Raw genomic sequence first — 22,718 nt, forward strand, 5'->3', positions numbered from 1 at the left:
TTATATGTCCTTTAGTTAAAATAAACACCAACTAGTTCTGCCTTGTTTGTCTCACATGACAATGGCCCATGGATGAGGAAAGTTGTGTGGAGTCCTTTCTCCTTTAAACCTACTCCTGTTTTCCTTTGTTTCCTGCATTTTTCTTGCTCCTGGCAGTTCAGCCAGGCTTGTTACTTCTGCTGCTCTTTTTCCACTGTCTTATCTGGTTGCCAGCAGGAATAGTGAGAGCATAGGAGAAATGGTATGAGTGCTGTTACTGTCTTCTCTGGCTTCAGCATGACCCCTGGATGTGATCACAGGAAAAATTCCACTAAGCATCAGCCATCATGTCTGTACAGTTATTTATGATCCCAGTGTCTGTACAGTTACTTCTGGTAAAAGCTTCATGGAAATAGTTGAAGAACTTCTCTATTAAAATGATAAAGATTTTACTACTTGGGTAAAACAGAGTATTTTTTTCAGAGAGGTTATTGAAAATCTTTCTAATATTAAGCCTGTATAATATTCTGTTTCATGTAATTCTGATGCCAAATAGGTCAGATTTTGCAAAGTGACTCTGGTACCTTGCATTTCTCCTTCTTTCGTTCCTTGCCTTACATGGGAAAGGTCAGTAACAGTTCTACACTGAACAGCAGTCATTTGTATTGTAATAGTGTCTGCATCAGTCCCTAGGTATGTTGATTATGTTAGTAGGAGAACTGATAAAAGAAGTAATAGAACTGCATGGGCAGCAGGTCAAGGGAGGTTACCCCCCTCTGCTCAACTCTGCTCTTTTGAGATGCCTCTTGGAGCACTGTGTCCAGCTCTGGGTCTCCAGTACAAGAATGGCCCTGTTGGAGTGAGTCCAGAGGACTGTCATAAAAATGGTCAGGGACTTGAAACACCTCTCCTATGAAGAAATGCTGAAAGGGTTGGGATTGTTCAGCCCAGAGGCAGAGTAGAGAAGGCTCTGGGGAGACCTTGTTGCAGCATTGCAGTAATTAAAGGGGGTTCTATAAAAGAGATAGAGGCTTTTTACCAAGGCCAGTTTTGGCAAGGCAAGAGGCATTGACTTTAAACAGAAAGAAGTAGATGTGGGTTGGACATAAGGAAGAAATATTTTATGATGAGGGTGGCAAGGCACTGAAACAGGTTCTCCGAAGTTGGGGATGCCCCATGATTGAGCTCAGGTTGCACAGGACTTTGAGCAGCCTGATCTACTGAAAGATATCCCTGCCCACGACAGAAGGGTTGACATTTTGATTTTTAAAGATTCTCTCCAGTACCCTTCTGTGATTCAAGCTCAGGTAATATTGGATTTCCTTAAAATCTTTATTCTCTTTCTGCTTTCTTTGGCTTAATACTCATCTTAAAGCCAAAAATCATTACACAACAAGGTTGTGTTTCATTGTAATTACACTGGTGTCAAGAATAATCTTCCTAAATACAGACTGTATATGACGTTCTATAATTAAATTTTGTTATCCATGGCCTTTATGTAAATTGTTAAACTGTTTGTATGCAGTAGAAAAACCAGCCAAATATTTCAGCAGAGGTGTTCTGGCAAAAGTTAAAAATACTTCTTCAAGTTATGTGCTTGTTTAAATTAATTTTAGATTAGATCCAATATATCTTTCACCATTTCCCTGCCAAAGTCAGAATTTTGCTGGTGAGTGTCTTAGACGTTTTATCAGAAGTTCAGCAGGTGCAGTTCTCCTAATTTTCTGGTGTACATAAGATTCAAGTCATGATCCTTGTCACTGCAGTTACCTGAATGGCTCATTCTTAGTTAGCAGGGATGACTCTTGAGATTCTGGGGAGTCAGCACCATGATAAGCAGGGTGCTTGGACTAAAAAGAGCTAAATTGCTCCTGAAGTTGTCTGTTCCTGAAATGTTGTAAAATGCTTCTTAAATACTGTGTAGAAAACATACTTTGTTACAGGAATCCATCTCATTTTAGACACACAATGATCTCCCAGATTCTGTGTTTAGGCCTTAAATGAATGTATTGCTTTGAAGGAGTGCTGACGAGTTAAATTACCTCTTTGTTAAAAGGAAATTGATTTGTTCATTCATCTGAAAAAAAATCAAGATCTCTTTGAAAGATCAGCAGGGTCACATTGTCTTTTAGCTTTACATGGAACAAAACCAGCACGTAAGAATGCCTCCAGGAAACAATAAAAGTATGTGCGTGTTTCTTTCTGGTCCGGTACATTTGTGAACAATGCTCGTCAACTGTCTCAGACAGCTGAATGTGCTTTCTTCACCTCCCACTTGAAAACATGGAAACAGATAGTCCTTTAATGTAATCAGAGTATATTTTACAAAATTTCATCCATAGATATTTATGCTATTAATATAGTGCACTAAATAGAGATTTAGTCTAGTCTTCCAAGTGTAGCTTGCTTAAGTGTAAGTAGGGAACTCTGACATATTCCTTGAAATTTTGTGCAGTTCTTTTCAGTGCTTTAAGTTACTTGGGTAATAATAGAGGAAATACAGTGAGTGTTGGTTATTTTATTCAGAACATGCAACCTGTGCAACTACCACAGAATCTACATATAGAGTACTGGTCCTCGCAGTTGTATTCTTATGAGCCAAGAGTCAGTGGTAGTACATGGTGATTGTTGCTTTCCTCTGACATTCTCAAATACAGCATGTTTTATGAGATTGGACATTGAAAAATCTAGATTTATTTGTTTCTTCACATTTTTTCTTTATTTGAAATACGTTGCTGATTATGAAACCAGTAGGTTTCATGTTGAAATGTATTAACTTTAGATAGTCATTACTTCCAAATGAGACTGTGTGCTTTTTGGAAGGCATGATGCTTGTTGTCAGCAGTCTTATTGCAGGTGCCTGACCTTGTATAGCTATCCTTACATTTGATGATTTACCATACAGGCCTTTTTCATATTTACAAGATCCAGTAAGAGTATGATAAACTACAAACTGATACTCTTGCATATGAAAAAGCTTCCTCAAACTGAGAAACTTCTGCTTCAGGAATATGCTAAGGTTTCTAAATGTATAAAGGATTTTCAGATTTTACTGTGGAGTGTCATCCTGCACATCCCTGTGTTGCCATCCTGTTTAGTTTCACTTTCTGTGGATGTGCCTTGGCAGATGGTAAGTTTTGTTTTCAATTCTGTCAGTTTAACACCGCTGAAAATGAAGTTGGCATTAAAGCTTTTGGCTAGCCAGATTCTACCAGAGGTTATCCAGGAGGTTGGTTTTGGGCCCTCATGCAGTTTCAAACTTGTTTACCTGTGCTAAGGTGAGCAAATGTACTTGAAAAATAAATCCTGGACCCAGTCAAGGCCAGGGTCCAGGCACATTGCACCCTGTAGAGATTGGTCAGTCAAGTTCCCCACAAGGTTTTCTATGGTTCTTTATGTTGCCATCTTCATTTCTCCTTTCATGTTCTAGCAGTGCTCTGTACCAGTACAGATTGGCTTTACACTCACGTTTTCTGGGCAGATCAGTCTGGCAGAAATACACTAATTTCTTCAGACTTTCTGCCCCATACAGCATCAGTCTGTGAGTCCCATCTGTCCCTTGCTCTGTGAACTGTTGCCTTGTAACTCTTGGTGGTGGTTTCTCTGTAGTTTTTGGCTATTGAATCTGATTTCAGAGAAACACACATTTGTCTTAAGCAGCAACCCAGCTCAGTTCAGTTCATCTCACAGCTAAGCAAAGTGCGTTTGGATGTTTTTTGCAGAGAGGTTCCCATCCTCTGGGCATAATGTGTGTGTGAGGGTAGGGAGAAACCAGAGAAGTAACACTGTAACTGAAGTGTGTTCCCATGCAGCCAGCACGGGAGGTGTTGCACTGGCGAAGAACATTACCAGTCTCTCATATTCTTTAGTTTCTCACTGATGCTGTGTCCTGTGAGTCATCAGCTGCTGCTACTTCTTTATACAGGAGCTGGGTGACACTTGTTCCCTTCTTTGTGATGAAAAGGTGATGCTATCAGTGTTGGCCTGTAACAAAGAACTCACTTTTATAGATCCTTAATAAAGTGACAATGTTTTATGCACTCTACCTAAAGTGTGCTGTTACTTTAGTCAGTGGAACAGTCAACAGTGAGCTTTTTATACTAAAACAGTGTGCTTGGGATTAAAATGCCAGAACTATGTCTGTCTGTAGACTGACTTAATCTAACAAAACATCACACTTTTCTTTTTCTGCTTCTTCCCCTCTGATCTAGATAGAAAAGGACTTAGGGTGCTAGTGTTGGTAGACTAGGTACAAATCTTTTGGATTTTAGATTTGAGTAGTCTACATAACCTGATGATTGAAGAGCTAGCCCTAAAAAAGTTCTGCTGTATTTTATGCCTGGAACTTAAAAATACCATTAAAAACATCTTCACCTCGAGGGTGGTTGAGCACTGGAACACACTCCCCAGGGAAGCGGTCATGGCACCAAGCCTGACAGAGTTAAGAAACTTTTGGACAATACTCTCAGGTGCATGGTGTCATTCCTGAGGTTGTCCTGTGCAGGGCTGGGACTTGGACCTCGATGATCCTTGTGGGTCCCTTCAAAATGTTCTATGATTCTCTGATTTCTCTCATATCACTGACTAAAGTGCAGCAAATTAAATTACTAAGATTATTACGGCCTTGACAGAGAGTTGCATTGGGAACAACTCCAAAGTGTTATCTGAATTGCACAGAAATTTGAGGGTTTTGTTGTTCTTTTTTAAAAAATTTCTACAGATGTGAGGCCCTGGAAAAAATTTTGAAATTAATTCACAGTTACAGGTGAGACCAATGGATATTCCACAGCATAATTATAGAATGATGATTTTTTTTGTTCCATTGTACTGAATTGCTAAAGGGCAAGAAAAAAGTATACGCCACAACAGATTCCACCTTTTAACTTGTGCTGCTGGATTTTTTCTCCCTGACTACCTGCAGGAATGCAGTTGTTGTCCAGCTATCACAATGTACCTCTGATTTGGCTGCGCAGTATCTTGTCTCTTCTGCCATGTGTGTATGTACCTAGCCCACAGTGAATTTACCACATTTCATTAAAATGATGAATGCAAGTATTGTAGACAACACAGTTAAAATTAATGTAGCTGTTACTTTAGCTACATCTAAGCAGAGTTTTTTCTTAAACTGCTTCTGGTCTATGCTGCAGCTGGCCCAGTTGCATCCCTTTAAATGCAGCAGTGCAAAGAAAACCAAAGCCATTCTTAAAATCCTTTTTAATCCACAAACTACAGTTGTGAAAGAAGCATGTAAAAGAAAATAGTCCACCTGGATGAAAGTCTTTACGGCTGAGTCAGTAAGCCAAAGTCTCAAATTACTAACTTGAGCAATAACTTTAACCTTCAACTTGTGGGTTCATATGCTAGCATAAAGAGATTGTAACCTAAGTTGCTAGACTCTCTATCCCACAAGCATATAAATGAGGAAATAATTAATTCTCTCACTAGCCCACACTATGTTTTATTCAAGTCAACTCTCAACATTTTTGCCACTTTTCAACCTTGGTATTTAAAGCATAGAGAATGTTATATTGGTGATCATTGTTTGAAGGGTGAGATGTTGGCATAGCAATTTTTTTTTTTTATTCTGCATTTTGATGTGTAAAATGTAACAAGAGTTTGATAATGTTAAGTTCTATTCTCAGAGTTTTAAAGTGGCAGAGACGCTTTCATTATTTCCTGTTGATGACTTAGAACTTTTGGCACAAACCTTAGCATATTGCAGTGTGTAAAAAAATCCCCTAAACACCACCACTCTTTTCTATAACCAATTCTCAAGCTTTACAAGTGCATTTGTTACTTCAGACTTTGCAGAAAAGTTGTCCCAGATACAAGTATCCAGAGAGAACAATTTGTAATTAATTAAAATTTGACAAATCTTAAATCTTGACTATAAACTTGTAAAAATTAGATTTAGCCTAACTTTTTCTGCTGCATCTTAATTACAGGCATCTGTGCCATCCATATGTAAAATAGGCATGCACATTTGAATGCTTCATTCTTAATTTTGTCTCTTGGTAAAGTGAGGGGTTTTTTTTTTTATTTTTAACTTTGTGCAGAGGGGAGAGGATAAGACAAGAAGAAGAGCGCTAACCAGGGCTTTTTCTGCTGTTTCTGGGAAACAGCCTGGTATTCTGAGAGTTCTTGAACATAACTTTTGACTTGCTTTATTTGTGTTAGTCTGTCCCAGAAGCGAGGATTAAAATTACCAACATCATAATGTAACACTCATCCTAACCATACAGGTCATGAGGTTTTCTCCTAAACCATTAAGTTGTTTGTGGTTCCTATCTGCAAAAAAATATTATTTATAATGTAGGACAGACTCTGCAGTAAACAGTTTAGAAACTCAGTTTTTAAAAATGAGCTGTTTAACTGCAGTATCCAAAGCAAATAAAATAGCTACCTTTTGAGCTAACTGTGCTTGAAACAGAAGATACTTTTAGAATATAATTCCAAACTACTTCATAGTTTCATCAAAAGCCAGGTAAAAACAAGTATTTTTGATATCTTTTTATCCTTTTTGTGTAACTAATTTGTTATCGCTTGTCTTTTGAAGGGTTTAGAAGCCATGTAATGTACACTAATTTTAGTTAATGTACTTTATTTTAATAATATTAAGATTTAAGTATGAGGAGCTACGTTGTGTTCTTTGATCTTGGCTCACTTAGCTTTTCCAGAAGAATATTCTTATCGTTTACATGACAAACTACTTAAGAAGTAGTTTTTAAGGTTTTTAATCTGCAAATTGTGCTTAAACTTTTTAAGGTTAAACTGTGTAATTATGAATTGCTACATTGTAAAAAAAAGTTGCTCTTATTATTAGTTCAATCCTGATCTTTGCTTATTATATGAACAGTAGGTTTTTTGGTGCACGAAATATATAGCATTTTCTTCTCATTGTTAAACCTGAGTATTTTGTTACTGGTTTTGATAAATTTTCTAAGCAGTGTGATGCAGTACAGTCTGTCTCCCTTTTTTTCTTTCCCTAAGGTTTAGAACAGCTGCTGTATCAACATGTGCTAGTCCTCCATTCAGTAAGAAATTCTGTTTTGGTATTAAAGCAATTAAAATGTAAATTGAGAAAGATATGCTGTGTCATGAAAGACTTTTGTGTTCAGTATGTGGTTCCTAAATGAGTGTTAGATGTATGATGTTTCCAAAATACTTACCTGATCCCCCTTGTACAATGTTTTACTATTTTTGACAAATTTCTAGCAAGCACCTAGAAAGGAAGAGCTCCTTCTAAAATCCTGTGATGTCATTGCTGTTCTTCTTCAGACTCACTTCTATGATGATGCCCATGGAAAAATCAATAGTAACTGGGCAGCTGGTGCAACTGCTCTCAGAATCTCATTGTTCTTTGCTCTACTCATGTCTTTCTTTATCCACTTTTATCATCTTGTACTCAATTGTCAAGCTCCTATGAGTGTGGCTGTCTCTTTGGTAAATTTTTATAGAGCTCTGATACCAAGTGTTGCTAAAAAGCCATAGAAATTACTGTTCCTTGCTAAGGCAGAGAAGTGTAATGGCCCTGATGGAGTTTATATGAACCTTTCCCTAAACTTGAAAGTGGTTTTGGGGTTTTGTTAGGCTGGAACTTATATTTGGCAATACAGTAATAAATATACTTTCAAAATTAGAACTTGATGTTTGGAATTCAGAAATAATATGGGATATATTTTTCAAACATTATATTTAGTTTTTCCTGAGTTCTTTGGTGTAAAATGATGTTTGTGGTTATGATAAATGATATAAGGTTATGCTAAAGGCCATGATACAGTCTTTCTGTTAGCACAGAGCTTGACAATTCAGTGAATAGATCTCCCTACCAAAAAAATAATCTTGTATTTGTCCTATAAAATTCTATTCAAGTCTCATTTTATTTAGATAAAATACTAGAATATTGTCATGTTTGTGTGGTCATTTTTTTTCCACTGTGATGTGGAAACTAAAAAATAGCCTAAGGATTTTAAATGCTGGGTTTATACAACGAGGGAAGCAAGACCAGTGACACTGATACTGCACACTACCCATGTGAGCCCAGGAGCTGCTGAAACAGCTTTAGTAACACCTGTGTTCAGCTCTCCAGGTCTTTGAGGCTGACTGGCTGATAACCTTCCAGACCACTTCCCTGCCACCTGTGTCAGAGGAAATGTGTGTGTTATGTGCCTTCACCTCTAAAACCACAAAATGACAGACTGAAGGAGTGAACTGTTTCCTTTCCCTGAATGTCTGATGCCATCTTTGCTCATTAACTTTCTGTTCTCTGAGAATGTAACAGGTTGGAAGCTCTTCATGAAAGTTAACTACATTAAAAGGCATCTTTCAGCCATTCTCAGGTCAGAATTTTGTTGCATCAGCTGACATTTTGTCCTTTTTCTCCTTCAGTTGAGGCAGAGGCTGCTTTGGTGGCGGATACAGTGGGGCTGTTTGCTGAAAGATGAACTGATGACTGCAAATGGGCAAATCTGAATATTTTACAGAAGGGCACTCATCAACTACAACAGCTTGAGAGAGGCAGCAGCTGTCACATCTTTATTTCTTCTGGACTTCCAAACATGCTGGGAGTCAACTGTTAGAGCCAGGGTACAGAGACAGCTTCTCCCTTGTCTTTCTGTGTTTCTGCTGACCTGTTTAATTGCAATTCAGAAAACAAAAAATACTACCATGTTGCCCACCATATTTCCAAAGCATAAAAGGCTAATGCCTGTTGTAGTGTTAAAAATGAAAAACTTTGTGGATACTGTATGAAGGTGACAGACATTTATATAGTTTGTCATATCATGTGTTTTAAGTAGAGAATTGTTTTCTGGGTTAATTTTGACCCTGTCACTTCTCTCCTTCCATTCTTCCAGAGATCAGTTTCTTGCTATCACATCAAATATAAGCTGTTTGCCATCACCTGAAGGGCCTTCATTGACTATCCCCATTCTATCATCTTTCATTTTATTTTGATAATGTGATGGCTGTTTTACAGTAGCCTTTGCTAAATTTTCAATACCTCTGCATTCATTCTTGGTTTTGTGTTGGAGGTCACTTGTGTCTTTTCAAAGCCATATCATAGCTCTGTCTCATAATCCTTAAAATTCTCCCTTTCCTTTGACTGAGATTCATTTCCCTTGGAGTCTGGTCCTTTTATACAAACAAGTTTTTTACTCTTTTTATTTCATTTACCTTTCTGTATCATGTCTGTGTCATATTTAGCCCTTTATTAGACACATAGGCTCTCAGCTTTTTCAAAGAAAGCAGATGTCACTGCTGTTTTCAGTGATTTACATGGTGCAGTCTGCATGTTCCTAAAATTTCTGGATGATATGATAATGTACATAATAGTTCAAGCAATGTGCCTATATCTTTTATGTTAGTAGTCACTGATGACAGTACAACATTCTAATATGTCCATACTGCATCAAAAGTAAATAAAGTTTATTTGGTGTACAAAAGAATTAATGATTTTTACCTTTTCTGCACAAAAATGAGTTGAGCTTTTTAGCTCCCCCCCACAGAGACCCTCACTTCTCCCATGCATTTCCATACCCCTGCCTAAATCCATTCAGATCTCATCTTCAACATCTCAACAGAACCACCCTGTCCCAGATTTCTCTCAGGTGCCTGGGGATACCATCTTATCTCCTTCCACTCTCAGTGTTCTCATTCATCCCTACCCAGGTTTGTTTAATGTTCCAGTTTGGGCAAGAAGCAGCATGTTCTGCAGCTGATGCAAGTTATCTGTGTGCTAATTTCCAGAAATAAATGCATGGAAATCGGTGCTGTTATGTTCTAATTCAAATGATTTGTGCTTTTCTTAGTGTTACAGCCATTAATGGGATCTTCATTATTGATTTCCATGACGATTCTGATATCTTTTAGGCACTTGTTCTCAATTATTTAGTTTATAGTCTTGAGAGCTACTGGTGGTAGATAAGGATTGACAGATAATATAATACCACAAACTAATCTTGTTAAACTTAAGTGAAATCATTCTTTCAAGTTATTCCTGAGATCCTGTCTGTTGAATGTAATATGAACTGCTGGCTGACTGAAAAGAGTGCAGAACTTTTCTTCGTAAAGGGTTCATAGACTAAAGCCTGAAACTACCCAGTATGTAGAGCAATGTAACTGGTTTTGCATCTGAAAACACATTAATTTATGGCACTGAGAGTTGTGAAATAGTAATGTGAAGATGCAGTGACTTTCTTGAAGAATATAAATATTATATCTGTGTGGTATCTGCATGTTTGTATTTTAAAATACATAAATGACAGAAGGATACAAAATGCTGCAGAATCTGTAGTGTGATTGAATAATCTAGGTTTTGGTGTGTGGATATAAGTAGATATATGAAGGATGTCCCTTTGCATTTGGATGAGTGCCTACTTGGTTCTTCCTTAGGGTAACTCTGGTCTCAGACCACATGTTTAGTACATGGAGGCAGCTGATACAGCAGAGTCAATGCTACCTCACAGCAGTTCAAAATATGGGTTGCCTTACCACAATTTTGTAGGACAAAGGATTAAAATGAAGGCCAGCAAGGCTACCTCCCTCCTTCTTGAACAGACCTGACCACGCTGATGAGGCAACTGGTGATAACAGCTCTGGGGAAACAAAAGTGTCACTGTAGCTGTTCACCAGGCTTCCCTTGCATTCTCTGCATCTCAGAGGAATCCTTGGATTCCTCTGTTTTGTCTGTCTGCAAGGCTATAGGGACACCAGTATCTGTACTGAAAGCCAGTACAGAAACAGTAGCTTTGGGATAGTCCCAACTAGTTGAGTTTAAGGTACTGGGTAGCTCCTGCCCTGTCTCATTTTATGTACACAACATAGTCTCATCCTCTAACCTGCTGTGCCTGGCATATTTGGTGTGTGCTTTGTGGGGTGAAAGGTCTGGCATGGAGCAGTGTGGATGGGATGACTCATGCACAAAAGGGACCTCCTGGAAGGTTCACTGTGCTACCAGCTGCAGCCAGTGCTGACTCCCCTGTCTATGCCCTCACATAAACCAACATGTGCTCTCTCTAGCTGCACATCCAGATAAGCTCCTGCCGTCCTGTGTCATGAGCAGAGGTGCTCTGTCTGCCCTGTCTTTTTGCAGCATAATCTGCTGGGTGCCTCCATCAGGTAAAGGTGAGAGGCTGGGGAGCACAGCAGCTGGAAAGTACTTCAAAGTACTGTAAGGTGCAGTTGGTTTGTGCCAGTACAAATGCCAGATGTAGATCTAAGTGTAAGGGGCAGGTGTTTAAAAGAGTCTGCTTAGCAGACTGTAAAGATGGGGCCATGGTAATTCCTGTGTTCATGGGCATTTGTCTTACTGGCACAGAAGGGTGCTGTGTACACCCAAAAATACAAGCTCAGGTGCTTCAAGCATATTTTAATATGATTTTCTTTAATTAAATGTTAAACTAATGTCTGCTTTATTGCAAATTTTTGAGGAATTTTTCTTCCCTGTGTAAAAATTTTGTTTTAGATCTATTCTGTTTTTGAAGTAACATCTAATTTTTAATTAATTTCTCATTCATGGAAATTCAGTGTTCATGCCAGTATTCTAAAACAGGTTGATATTAGCCATTTCTTTTCCATAGGTTTAAAGAGTGTAGGTAGTGAAGATATTTGCAGAGGGAGGGAGATCCACTGTTTATCAGGGAAATGATCTGTGAAGAATTGGGAATTTGTGTGCATTTACCTAGAAAGATTTCAGCCATTCATTAGGAGAAGTACGTAGGCCCTATGTAGTTCTTCTTCACCTGCCTATTTACAGTGCTCTGCATTTTTTCTTTTCATCTAGGAAAAAGTATTTTACAGAATAACTGGAATGTTTTTTGTCTTTTTTAGGCTGTGAAGCATGTCACAGAACCATACAACAAGTGGATGAAGGGGAAAGGAAGTGCCATTGATAGCTAGGATAGCAACATGGGAAATACAACCACCAAATTCCGCAAAGCTCTTATAAATGGAGATGAAAACTTGGCCTGCCAAATCTATGAGAGCAACCCTCAACTAAAAGAAACTCTTGACCCAAATACTTCTTATGGAGAAACGTACCAGCACAATACTCCGCTCCATTATGCTGCTAGGCATGGAATGAATCGTATCCTGGGGTAAGCAGCATTTGAAATTTGGCTTGGCTGTGAAAAACTGACCTAGCAAATGCAAGAGTGTCAGCCAGGTTATAAACACCTGATGTGTGTGTGCATAGGTGTACACATATATGTGCATGTGTGTGTTGCACAGACAGAATTTGTAACAAGTTCGAGTAGTAATAGAAAACATGCAAATTAGTCTGTAATCACAGGCTGATTAACAGTTCTTAATTTTATTTCAGTATCTGTTCCTTTCTTGTAAAATTAGTCTTGGGCAGTTTTAGCTTGCTTCCTGAAGACTCATGTACTATGATTCTTTGAAAATAGTGACTGTTTCACCATTCTTGATGTGTTTTCCTGTCTTTAAATAATCTGTTTGCAAAGCTTTGTGGATATTACTCTGATTGTAACCTCTTCTAGATGGTACAATATATATTTATTCTTGTGTTATTCAGGCAGCTTTTATTTTTTGAGTTGGATAATAACAGTGAACATTAATACCTTGATAATAAGTAAGTTTGTTGTTGCTGCAGTCAACATGGACAGCAATCCCTAATATTAGCTATTTCCATTCTTTTGTATTTTTGTCAGTGCTCTAAGATCAATTAAAGATTAACATCTGACCCATGTCCAGACATTGCAGACTCAAGTTGTTCTCACCTAGTATTTTGTGAAGGTAGTACCAAGCAGACATTGCTAAACCTCTTCTTTAGTAAGAACTATTAGAGAGAATTTCATAAATATCCTCTTCTTCATATTAGGAAACAGAACAGAAAGAAATACTAAACTGTCTTAATGGTAAAATTCTTTTCATTTTTGTGTTTATGTCTAAATGGGCCTGTAGTATTCATAATGTTTGTTTTGTACCTCGTGTGCTGTAACTTTGCTAGCTTTCTGGCCTCTCACCATAATTTTTTCCTCAGTGTTTTAGATTCATCTAACCAGATTTTTTTTTATAATTTCTAATTTACCTCAATTTTTGGCTAAATATTTTTCTCTTCTTCCCTATGTATTCTGTATTTCTATTTTTAATTTGTTTTCATTTCATCACTGAAACTTTTTTGTTTATTTTTCCCCCTATTTCTTAACTCTTTTCTTGAATTATAGAAAAGAGTTAACTAAAATGAATTTAAAATAGTGTCCAGTTTTTACTTACACTTTCCATATGATTTTTTTCCTGAGATTTTCATTTTTCTCTCAAGAAAATAGGTCTTAAGAAATTATAGCCTCATTGAGACAACAAGGACACGTGAAATTGCACATATGAAAAGAAATAGTCATAATTACTGATGTCTGAGCAGTGCATTAGTTAATTCATATTGCATCATTATGATGTAATCTCAAATGACTGCTTTGTATTTTTTTTTAAAGTCATTTAGAAATGCCATTTTGCTACTAGCTACATAGGACCTTCAACATCTAAGTCTCACAGGAGAACTTTTTTTTTTTTCACACATTGCAAACTAATGATCAAAAGAATCATTCTTTTGGCTTGTTTGAATCAAGGGTTTGTAATACCTTTTTTGTCCCTAAACATAGGGTAGGTGCCTTTATCTGCTGGAGTCTGGTTCTGAAAACCCAGACTGTTAGAACTGGAGCACTTGTGGGGAATAATTTACTGAAGTTTTTTTACTGTTAACTTTTCTGATGTCTTTCTAAGGGCTTCTCTTTAAGATGTGCTGCACATAAATGTGGCCTTTTTATCTAAATAAAGTAGTAAAACTGAATAAATATAAGCCTTACTGTGTGTCTGTTTGCGAAGTTGATAGCAGAAAGGGCACAAGTGCTTTGGAGTTAAGCTGCTTCTTTTTTGATGCAGAAAGTCCTGGACATGGCAGGGGTTAAATGAGCTGATTATTAAAAGGAATGCTTTGATTTACTGATAAAGTTCAGCACGTAAATATAAATTAATTTTAATCTCTTTGTATTTTGAGAGAAATTTACAATTATGAGATGTCCATAGTAGTATAATATTTTATGTTTATCTCTTTATAAAACATTTAAAATATTGGGGAATCTGTAGCAGCACTAACTACAAGCTGTAGCATTTACTTGCATGCACACTGTGTTATTCAGTTTTTCATTATAGGCAATAGTATTATTGTAGGTGGATATGAACTGACGTGTGTTTACAGTTTACTGTGTGAGATTTTCTCAAAATAGAGTAGTGTGATGCAGTTGTTGGTACACCTTTTGCATTACAGACTGCACTGACAGAGATATTTTGGGATGTTTAGAAATATCCTATCTGGCAGTGCTGAGGGTGGTGTGACTGGCCAAAGGCACGGTGAAAGCACAGGCACCAAGTTTACAGTGAAAGGGACTTGGGGTCATCCTGCTGCAGTGATCTCAGAAGGAAAGAACCAAGAAACTGGAGAAGAGGTGAAAGGGTCATAAAGCAAAACTGCCAACCTGCACAAACTTGATTTAATCCAGCATGAAGTCTGCTGGCAGAAACTTAAGCCAGCAAAAATTTCTCAATGATTTCGAGCTGCTCAGTTATTATGCAGCAAGTATCTGAGTCATCTGGCTGCTGCACTTTTCATCCAATATTTACAGCCCAGAAACAGAATCAAGATGTAAAAATTTGAAAATTTTTTGTTAATTTCTTTTCACAAGATCCAGCAAGATTTTGTTAAAATGCTAGGATTGTTTCTTGATCATTTTAATGAGTGTCATAGGAAACTTTAGCATACTAGGAATGTTGAAATAAAAACCAAAACATAGTCAACATTCCATTAATGTATAACTTGGTCTGCAGCCCTGAATAATGTTTACCTGACATACCAGTTTGTTTTAACATAGCATTTAATGTTTAAAAACCAAAAATTGCAGACCACAGCTAATTAGCTGAAACAAGAATTTTCAAAGACTTGATCTCAGACCAGTAAGCTCATCAGCAGAGAGGAGCCCCAAGGCTGACACAGGATAACTCTCAGCCCCCAGCTGTGGCACCTGTCAGGAGGAATTGACAGAAGGGCATTGTACTGGATCATGGGGCAAGGTTTTGGTAGCAGGGGGCTGCAGGGATGGCACCTGTGAGAAGAGATCAGTGTGCCCCACACCAGGCACAGCTGATATCTGCCAGCTCCAAACCTGCCCCACCACTGGCCAAAGCTGAGACTGTGGTGAAGCTGGTGGTACGTCTGTGATTGCATACTTAGGAAAGGGTGAAAAATGCTGCACAGCATCTGTGAGAGAGGAGTGAAAAAAATATATGAGGGAAACAGCCCTGCAGAGACCCCAGGCCAGAGGAGGAGGGGCAGGAGGTGCTCTGCAGCCTGTGGTGCAGGCTGTGCTGGGGCAGGAGACCCTCCCACAGCCCCTGGACATCCACGGAGAGCAGAGAGGCACCCACAGCCCCTGGAAGACCCCACAGCAGAACAGGTGGATGTGCTCTGAAGGAGCCTGCAGCCCATGGAGAGCCCATGCCAGACCAGGCTCCTGGCAGGAGCTGCACAGCCTGTGGAGAGCAGCCCATAGAGAAGCAGGATTTCTGGCAGGACTGTGACCCTGTGTGGGACCCACACTGCAGCTCTGTGTTTCTGAAGGATTGTACCCTGTGTAGGAACCCACACTGGAGCAGTTCATGAAGCACTCCACATAGGGATTTTGAGAGCTTCATACAACATCCACACTGGTCTCATCTCACTACAAACATTTATGTTTCCCTATGAATTAAGGTCTTGACAGAAGATTCATATTTAAGGAGATAGTTTAAATTTCACTCCCCGAATGTGTATAAAAATATTACAGACAAAGCATGTCTGGAAAGCATATATGGAAACATGTTTTCTTTAGAAAAGGCAGTCTTCAGATGATCAAATACATCCAATGCCCTCAGGCTTTTTGTTTTTCTTTTTTGCCTAGGGTACGTTTTAGACCATCTGACTGCTTAGTTTGAAAGAATTGCTATCAATGTGGAAAGTTACTCACTGGAGTGTGGCTGTTGGTGAAGTACTCCTAAGCTCTGACAAGAGAACAGACTTTCCAGAGGCTGCTTGAGATGGGGTGACTGGAAATCACGAGAACTTGCTTGACGTTGAAAGGAAAAAAAAACCCTTTAGATAAACTGTCATTCTGCAATATATGTGGTGTGACTTTCACTTTTGCAGCTTTGCTGGGAAGCTTTTTGGATCAGTGACAGATTTTTCTCATTGTGTGTTTCATACTGCTGTATCTGAGCACTTTGTGAGTATTCAAGCCAAAAGTGGATTGTTGTAGCAGTTGCTGCTGGTCCTGGCCTGAAGAGGGGGAAGGAGGAGAGACAGAAACATGGAGCTCTGGGGAGACTGGACAGGTTTATGAAGCTGATTTTTTCCTAGAACAAGAAAAACAAGACTTTCTTGTTACAGAGATTCTGGAAATTGAAGTGATTACTGAAACTAAAGAAAAAATATCAAACCCAAACCTACTTCTTTTAACATTCTTGATGTCTGCCATTCAGTAATAGTCGTCCAGCAACCCTGGCAATGAAGGCATAGCTAAGCCAGTCAGAGAGAAATGTTGGTAAATGTGCCTGGGATTTGTTCATAAGCAGTATTTCTTGTTTCATTGCTATAATTTGGGAAGTAAATTTCACTTCAGAAGAATGACAGAACATCAAAATAGTGGTGGTTTCCTCTAGGCTATGCATCTCTTGGAATTTCAACTACAGTCCTCTTTTGTTCTGCCTTTTAAAGAGGTTTCAATGAGAACTGGTCCAAGCAATTGTAATGCAATCAAAAAAAAAGTATGTTGATATTTCCAGCATGTTATGGAGGGTGAATTTGCCAGAAAACTTGTTGACCCCAAAGGGAATGTTGTATTCGTCACAGCACATTCAGGAATGTGTCTTCCCATGCCAGGTTTTGTTGGCTTTTCATCCATTTACAGTCATATTGAAAATTAGTTTTGGGTGATTTTGAGGGACGTGTGTGTAGACTGTTTTTCAGAACAAGATTTCTCTGAAGTTTAGAGGGTATTAGAGGATTTTTATGCTGCAAAAATAGATGTTAAGGAAAAGTATTGATGAAAACCCTGTTCTTTGCAGGTCATCTGGCTTTAGAGAAGTGCTGTAGTTGTTTGTTTTCTGATAGGGTGGAAGCTGCTCTGAATTTTTGATTTTTTTTTCCTGGAGATGAAAATCAAAAAGAGGCTACTTCACTGTTTTGACAGACAGAAGTTCTGTAAATATTTAAACTTTGAGATGCAAATAGACCTAAATGATTCATGTTAAAATCTTCAGAAAGGTGCTAAAATTCATATTTTTTCTCTATTAAATTTCTGAACATCTATTCAATGCTTTGACAGTAAGTCTAGTGTTCCTTTTTAAATTGCTTTCCTAACAGTACTTCTGATATAAATGTAAGCAAAAGAAAAATAATAAGTTTCATAGCAGCTCTTTGTCTAATAAGGGCAACTGGGAAAAATGTGAGGTTATTAACCAAAACTACAGGATCCCAGTGTAAGGAAATTTGTATTGAATGTATGGATGTTTTCAAGTAGGTGGTTCAGAACACAGCTGGAAGAGTCTTCTTTTTCCTCCCTTTTTTTTGTTTGTCATGGTAATTCTTTGAATTACTACATTTGCTTAGTGTTTTCCAATTTTAAAGCTTATTTGGAAGAAAAATCATGAAGCCATAATAGTTGCCTAAGCTACTGTCCTAAAAGTAGGTTTTTTTAAGTTTTGGCTTCTGATTTTATTACAAAAGAAAACCAACTATATTCCCTTTCTTCCACATTACAAAAGAAAACCAAATATATTCCCTTTCTTCCACATACTAAAATAATTCTGTTCTGGTTTAATAACTTAAAGTGTATGATACACTACTTCATCTGAATAATTTATTAGAATGTCATTGTCTAGATTATTCACTTTGAGCAACAGAAAGCAAGCTTGTTTTTAATTATCAACAATTATACAGTTAACCATTTCAAGCATACTTCTGTTTAAATTAATTTATTCAGAAAAGAAAGTATGTCTCCACTGGAATTATTCCTACTAGATCTCCTTTATAGTCACTATAGAAATAGGTAAGAAATCTAGTCAGAATAATTAGTGAAGGCAACAGCACAATTCATGTATTGTGAAGGTGACTGTAAAGTGTTTTAAATTAAGGGTGTGCCAGCAGTGCCTGTTTCTTCCCATTGATTCAAAGGGAATTCAAGAGAACTGGATCAGCTGTAGTTGTCTGCACTGTAGGTCACCAGAGCTGAGAAGATTAATCTCATCACACATTATACTAAATATGTAAAATTTAATAGTAAGCACCTGCAAAGTTGTAAATTCAAAACTTTGATGAATTTACAATGTGAGACATGAATGCTTCTTGTGGAGATACTGCTTGTGGTATAGTGTTAAATGTTTTCCTTTATTGGTGTGTGGTGAATGATCTGTGCAGTGTTTGGATCTGTCCAAGTGGGAGCATAGGTGTTTATCAAATTGCTTTGTTGTCATTGCACTCAGCTGCTGAATTGGTTCTGTAAGGTCCTTTTTAGATGAGTTATTTTGTGTTGTTGTGAGTCTTGGTCACCTTTCAAATTCATTGGAATATGAAATACTGAAGGGAGCTCTTGATTAGATGAAGGAGAATAATAAATGAAGAATATGATCTCACAGGGCTTTTTGGGCATGATTATAAAGAAGTAGGAGGTCCAAGTGATCTGAAGTGCCCTGATTTCAGTAGCAGAGCATCTGACTGGGTGGTAGAAAATAGTAATTCATAAGGTCATTTTCATCATAGTCATTCTAAAAAGAAGTCAAGATGATGGACAAAGTATAAACAGGAAGCCTTTAAAAGTGATCAAGTTTTTGCTGTGACTAAATCCTGGAGTAAACTGCCAAAGACAGAAAAAAACAGAGGAAACAGAGGAGCAGCCGCAGATGTGAAGTAGCAGCAGTAGCATTTGCTTTGTTCCTCAAAGGCTGCCACCCAGTTGAGCACTGTCTTCTAAAGTACAGTAAGGCAGGCTGAAAAACTCAGACCTTTATCTGGCTGGCTTCATTGTTTTCCTTTCCCTAAAGCTCAAAATCTCAGTTCAAAGCAGTTCTCACTGAGCAGACGTGTGTGGCCTCCCAAGGTATCTTCCCTGGTGTTCCTCATGACTTCCTCACAAAATGCAAAACAGAAGTAGACTTTATTCTAATCACAGTCTGACCTACAAGCAAAGATCAAAGCGAGTCAGCTGCTGTGTTTTTAGGTCTTAAAGCTGACTTTTTTCTGTCTGACTTCGATTATTTTAACCTTAGTAGGTTAAAGAGACATGATGCTTATGAGTTTGTTGCTCACAGCACAGCCTTTGCTCTCCAGTTACAGCTGCCACTCTTGAGTGTGTTATTGCTTCTTCTTGCTGTTAGGTTTTTTTGCACCCAGAGGAAACTGTTCTAATTTTACTTTCCCTGGTGGAAATCACACATTGCAGAGTAAGACTGCTTTATTAGTGATTGGTGAAATGAGATCTATTAATGCAGTACACTCTTAAAGGTTTCTTATTCTATGTTGTCTGTTCTCCTTAGTAGAGCCAGCGTGAACATTTTACCACAGGCAAAGTAAAATTTTCTTTGGTTTATAAAGGAGTACAGCTTTGGCCTTTGCCAACCAGAATGACCACATCTTTATTTCAACTAATTTTGTTGCCAGGTAGAGTTTGTGACTGTCGAGTTGATTGGTAAATACTGAATCATTGTGTCAAATGGCTTCACTTCACCCTGGGGTTAGAGGCACATGTGCCTTCCTTACCAGAGAGATCTGTTGGCTCAAACTTTTCAGAAAAAACTCATTAATTTTTATATCTAATTGCAAAATCCAAGCAAAATATTCAGTGACATTGTATATAGGCACAATTTTCCTTTTGGCCAAGGTACAGATCGTGGATGATTTGATTTTTTTAAATTCACACTTTTTTTTCTATTTAATGTAATAAAGTTACATCATTGGGACTTGTAAGAAAAATAATTAGTGTCATTAAAGATAAAGTGACATACAAATTGAAAACATTTTTATGGTGGGAGAGATAAAGATGAGATAATTTCTGTAATACATTTATGGTTTTTAAGAAATATAAATTATGCAAAGCTTGGTAGTATTCACTGTTTAATTTCTTCATTATTGCTATGCAAATAATATCAACACTAGATAGCATACAATGCCAGGTCATTTACCAACTGATACAAAGATAGTTGTCCTTTTGTGCAGAAATACAAAGCTGTGTGTTTAAAAGGTGACAATGAACACACTTGTTGGAAGTTTCATTTTTATTATTTCATCTCACATTTGTGTGAGATCAATCTAAAACTAATAGTCAACATTTATGTGGGAAGAGGATTCAGCATGGATGGTGTCAGAAAAAATCTGTTTTCAAAGGAAGAATTTGGAGACAAGACTGGAAGGATGGCACCCAGAATTAGTTCTAGCCATCAAGAGATGTATATAAGAAAGGGCCAGAGACAGAGATGCAAATCACACAGATTTTGCTTTACAGAGGACTGTCACAAAAGCTGCTGGTAAGCAGCCAGCTTCAGTGGAAGCCACTTCTGATTTGGCATTCAGCTCTATTTCTTTTGAAATCCCACTCAGAATATTGAAATAAAAGCCAGAAGAGGCATGGGATCTTGGAAACAGTATTCCTGACTGTCCAAGGGAATGCTAAACTTAAGTAACTCATAAATAAAAACAATAGTGTTCTGGTTACAAGAAACTTACAGAAGTATTTGATACGTTTTGGCATTAGGAATTGTTTAGTCTCTGTTTTGGTGCTGCTGTTCCTCCTAACAGTCATAGGAACCATAAATAAAGCATAATTTTTCTTTGGCCTACAGTATAACAAATGTAAGGATTAATGTAAGAAATGCTTAAGAATCTTAGCGAAACAGAAAAGAAACTTTGACGTACTAATAAAGAACTTTCTAGCTCTGTACAATGAATAACAATAATTATATTTACTGGATGTGGCTTTCAACATCAGGTGAAAAACAGTCCTCTTCCCAAAATTATTTAAAACAGTACTGACTACAAAGATTTCTTCAAGTGGTTACTAGTCTACTGTGGTTGTTTTCTTATAGTATATTTTGGAGAAAAGTACTTTTAGTGAAATAGTCATAGTTATTCCAGGTTGAATGCCTCAGTATTGGCTTACTGTGTTGAAAGCTGAATGATTCAATAATAGTATGAATTAAGTCATTGCAAATGAATTTTAAATTACTGGAAACATGACTTGGCTCTTTTATATGTTGTTTTAACTCATGGCTTACCCATGCTTCTCTTAATGCTCTTAAAATTCTTCTATTAATACTAATACTTCTCTTAAAGCTTTGAGTTTTAGGTTCATGCCTGCACTGGAGTTTGCAGTGTAACTTTCTTTAGCAAGCTGCACTTACAAGGGCTGTCTACTTTATATGTCACTGTTTTACTTTCAAAAATTTACTTTCACTGTCTTTGAGCATATTCAGACATGCTTTAGCCTCCAGCTGTCAGAACTAATTTTACAATTTCATTTTATACCAGTTTTTAATTTTTATTTTTCCACACGTGAATGTATTTTGTATGGTTTTTATGCATACAAATAGAGCATAGAATCACAGAATGGTTTGGATTGGAAGAGACCTTAAAGATCCTCTAGTTCCAGCAATGTGTATCTATATATAGCTAAAATATATATAGCATTTGTTTAGAGAGAGAAATAAACTGTAAATATCATGGTTTTCGTACCCCAAACATCAAAGATTTTATCCAAACCTGAAGAAATAGCTGTGTTGTTAGTTTCCCCAGTGAGGACATGTCCCAGTTGTTTATTATTCAAGTTCCCAGCCTTGTGATCTTGAGTTTCTTGCTGTTTTTTTGCAAATACAGATAGTAGTAGGTGTGAGTGTTATAGCCCTTTCCTTTTTGTCACTTTTTCAACACTTTTATGATACTTTTGTCACCTCAAGTTTGGATTCTGCAAAGTGCTACAGATTGCAGCAAAATCTGGAAACTGCAACTAGAGTAAAGTCTGTCTGCCTTGTGGTTAAGTGATATTTCCCATAGGCAATGCATATTTTCACTCTATCAGTACATTTCCAGGCAAAATTTAGCTTCTTATGCCTCTGAAGTTGTGAACCAAATTGCAGGGATCTACAGCACTGCTCTGTGAAAGTCTTATGTGCCAAATACCACTGTTAAAAATGGAGCCTTGTTGAGTAATGAATCTGTGGATGTAAAATGTATTATTTGCCCATTTTTGGATACTAGTCATTTCTGAACTTTAAGTCACGGGTTTGGCTGGGCTTTTCAGGACTGGCTTGACTTCCCCTTATGCTGAAGAGCTGATCATATCCCAGTGCCTCTATAGAATCTATCTTCTTGTCCCCATCTTCTTCTCTCTCTCCTTCCCATTTCTCTCTTTTTCTCTTTGACTTTCCCACCTTCATTCCCCTCCTTTCTTTCTGTCTCCAGTTTAATACTCTGTAAAGCTAATTCAAACAAACAAATGCACTTTGGATAGTGTTTGATACTGGTTAGTCTTACCATTTCATGTAATTGGCTCTGAAGCATTTTGCCTGTGTAGCTAAATCCCTTCCTTCTGAAAACAAACAAAAAACCTCAAGGAAACAAAATACACTCTTACTTTTTTTTGACAAGATCTTTAATCTCAAGTTTGGCATACTCATATTTCCTAACAAATGCATCTATCATGTCAGCT

The 22,718-nt window shown here is 37.5% G+C and overlaps 1 protein-coding gene across 7 annotated transcripts in view; it reads left to right on the forward strand.

Moving 5' to 3' along the window:
- The window catches only part of ANKIB1 (ankyrin repeat and IBR domain containing 1), an 88,267-nt gene that overhangs the window by 20,679 nt on the left and 44,870 nt on the right, over window positions 1-22,718 (forward strand). For all 7 annotated transcript variants that reach the window (XM_059843100.1, XM_059843135.1, XM_059843127.1 and 4 more), the window contains exon 2: window positions 11,809-12,074. In XM_059843100.1, coding sequence (XP_059699083.1) covers window positions 11,887-12,074 — 188 coding nt within the window. In that variant the 5' untranslated portion in view covers window positions 11,809-11,886. The remainder of the gene's footprint in view (window positions 1-11,808; window positions 12,075-22,718) is intronic.

The sequence above is a fragment of the Haemorhous mexicanus genome, chromosome 1, assembly GCF_027477595.1.
Source record: "Haemorhous mexicanus isolate bHaeMex1 chromosome 1, bHaeMex1.pri, whole genome shotgun sequence".
Taxonomy (NCBI): domain Eukaryota; kingdom Metazoa; phylum Chordata; class Aves; order Passeriformes; family Fringillidae; genus Haemorhous; species Haemorhous mexicanus.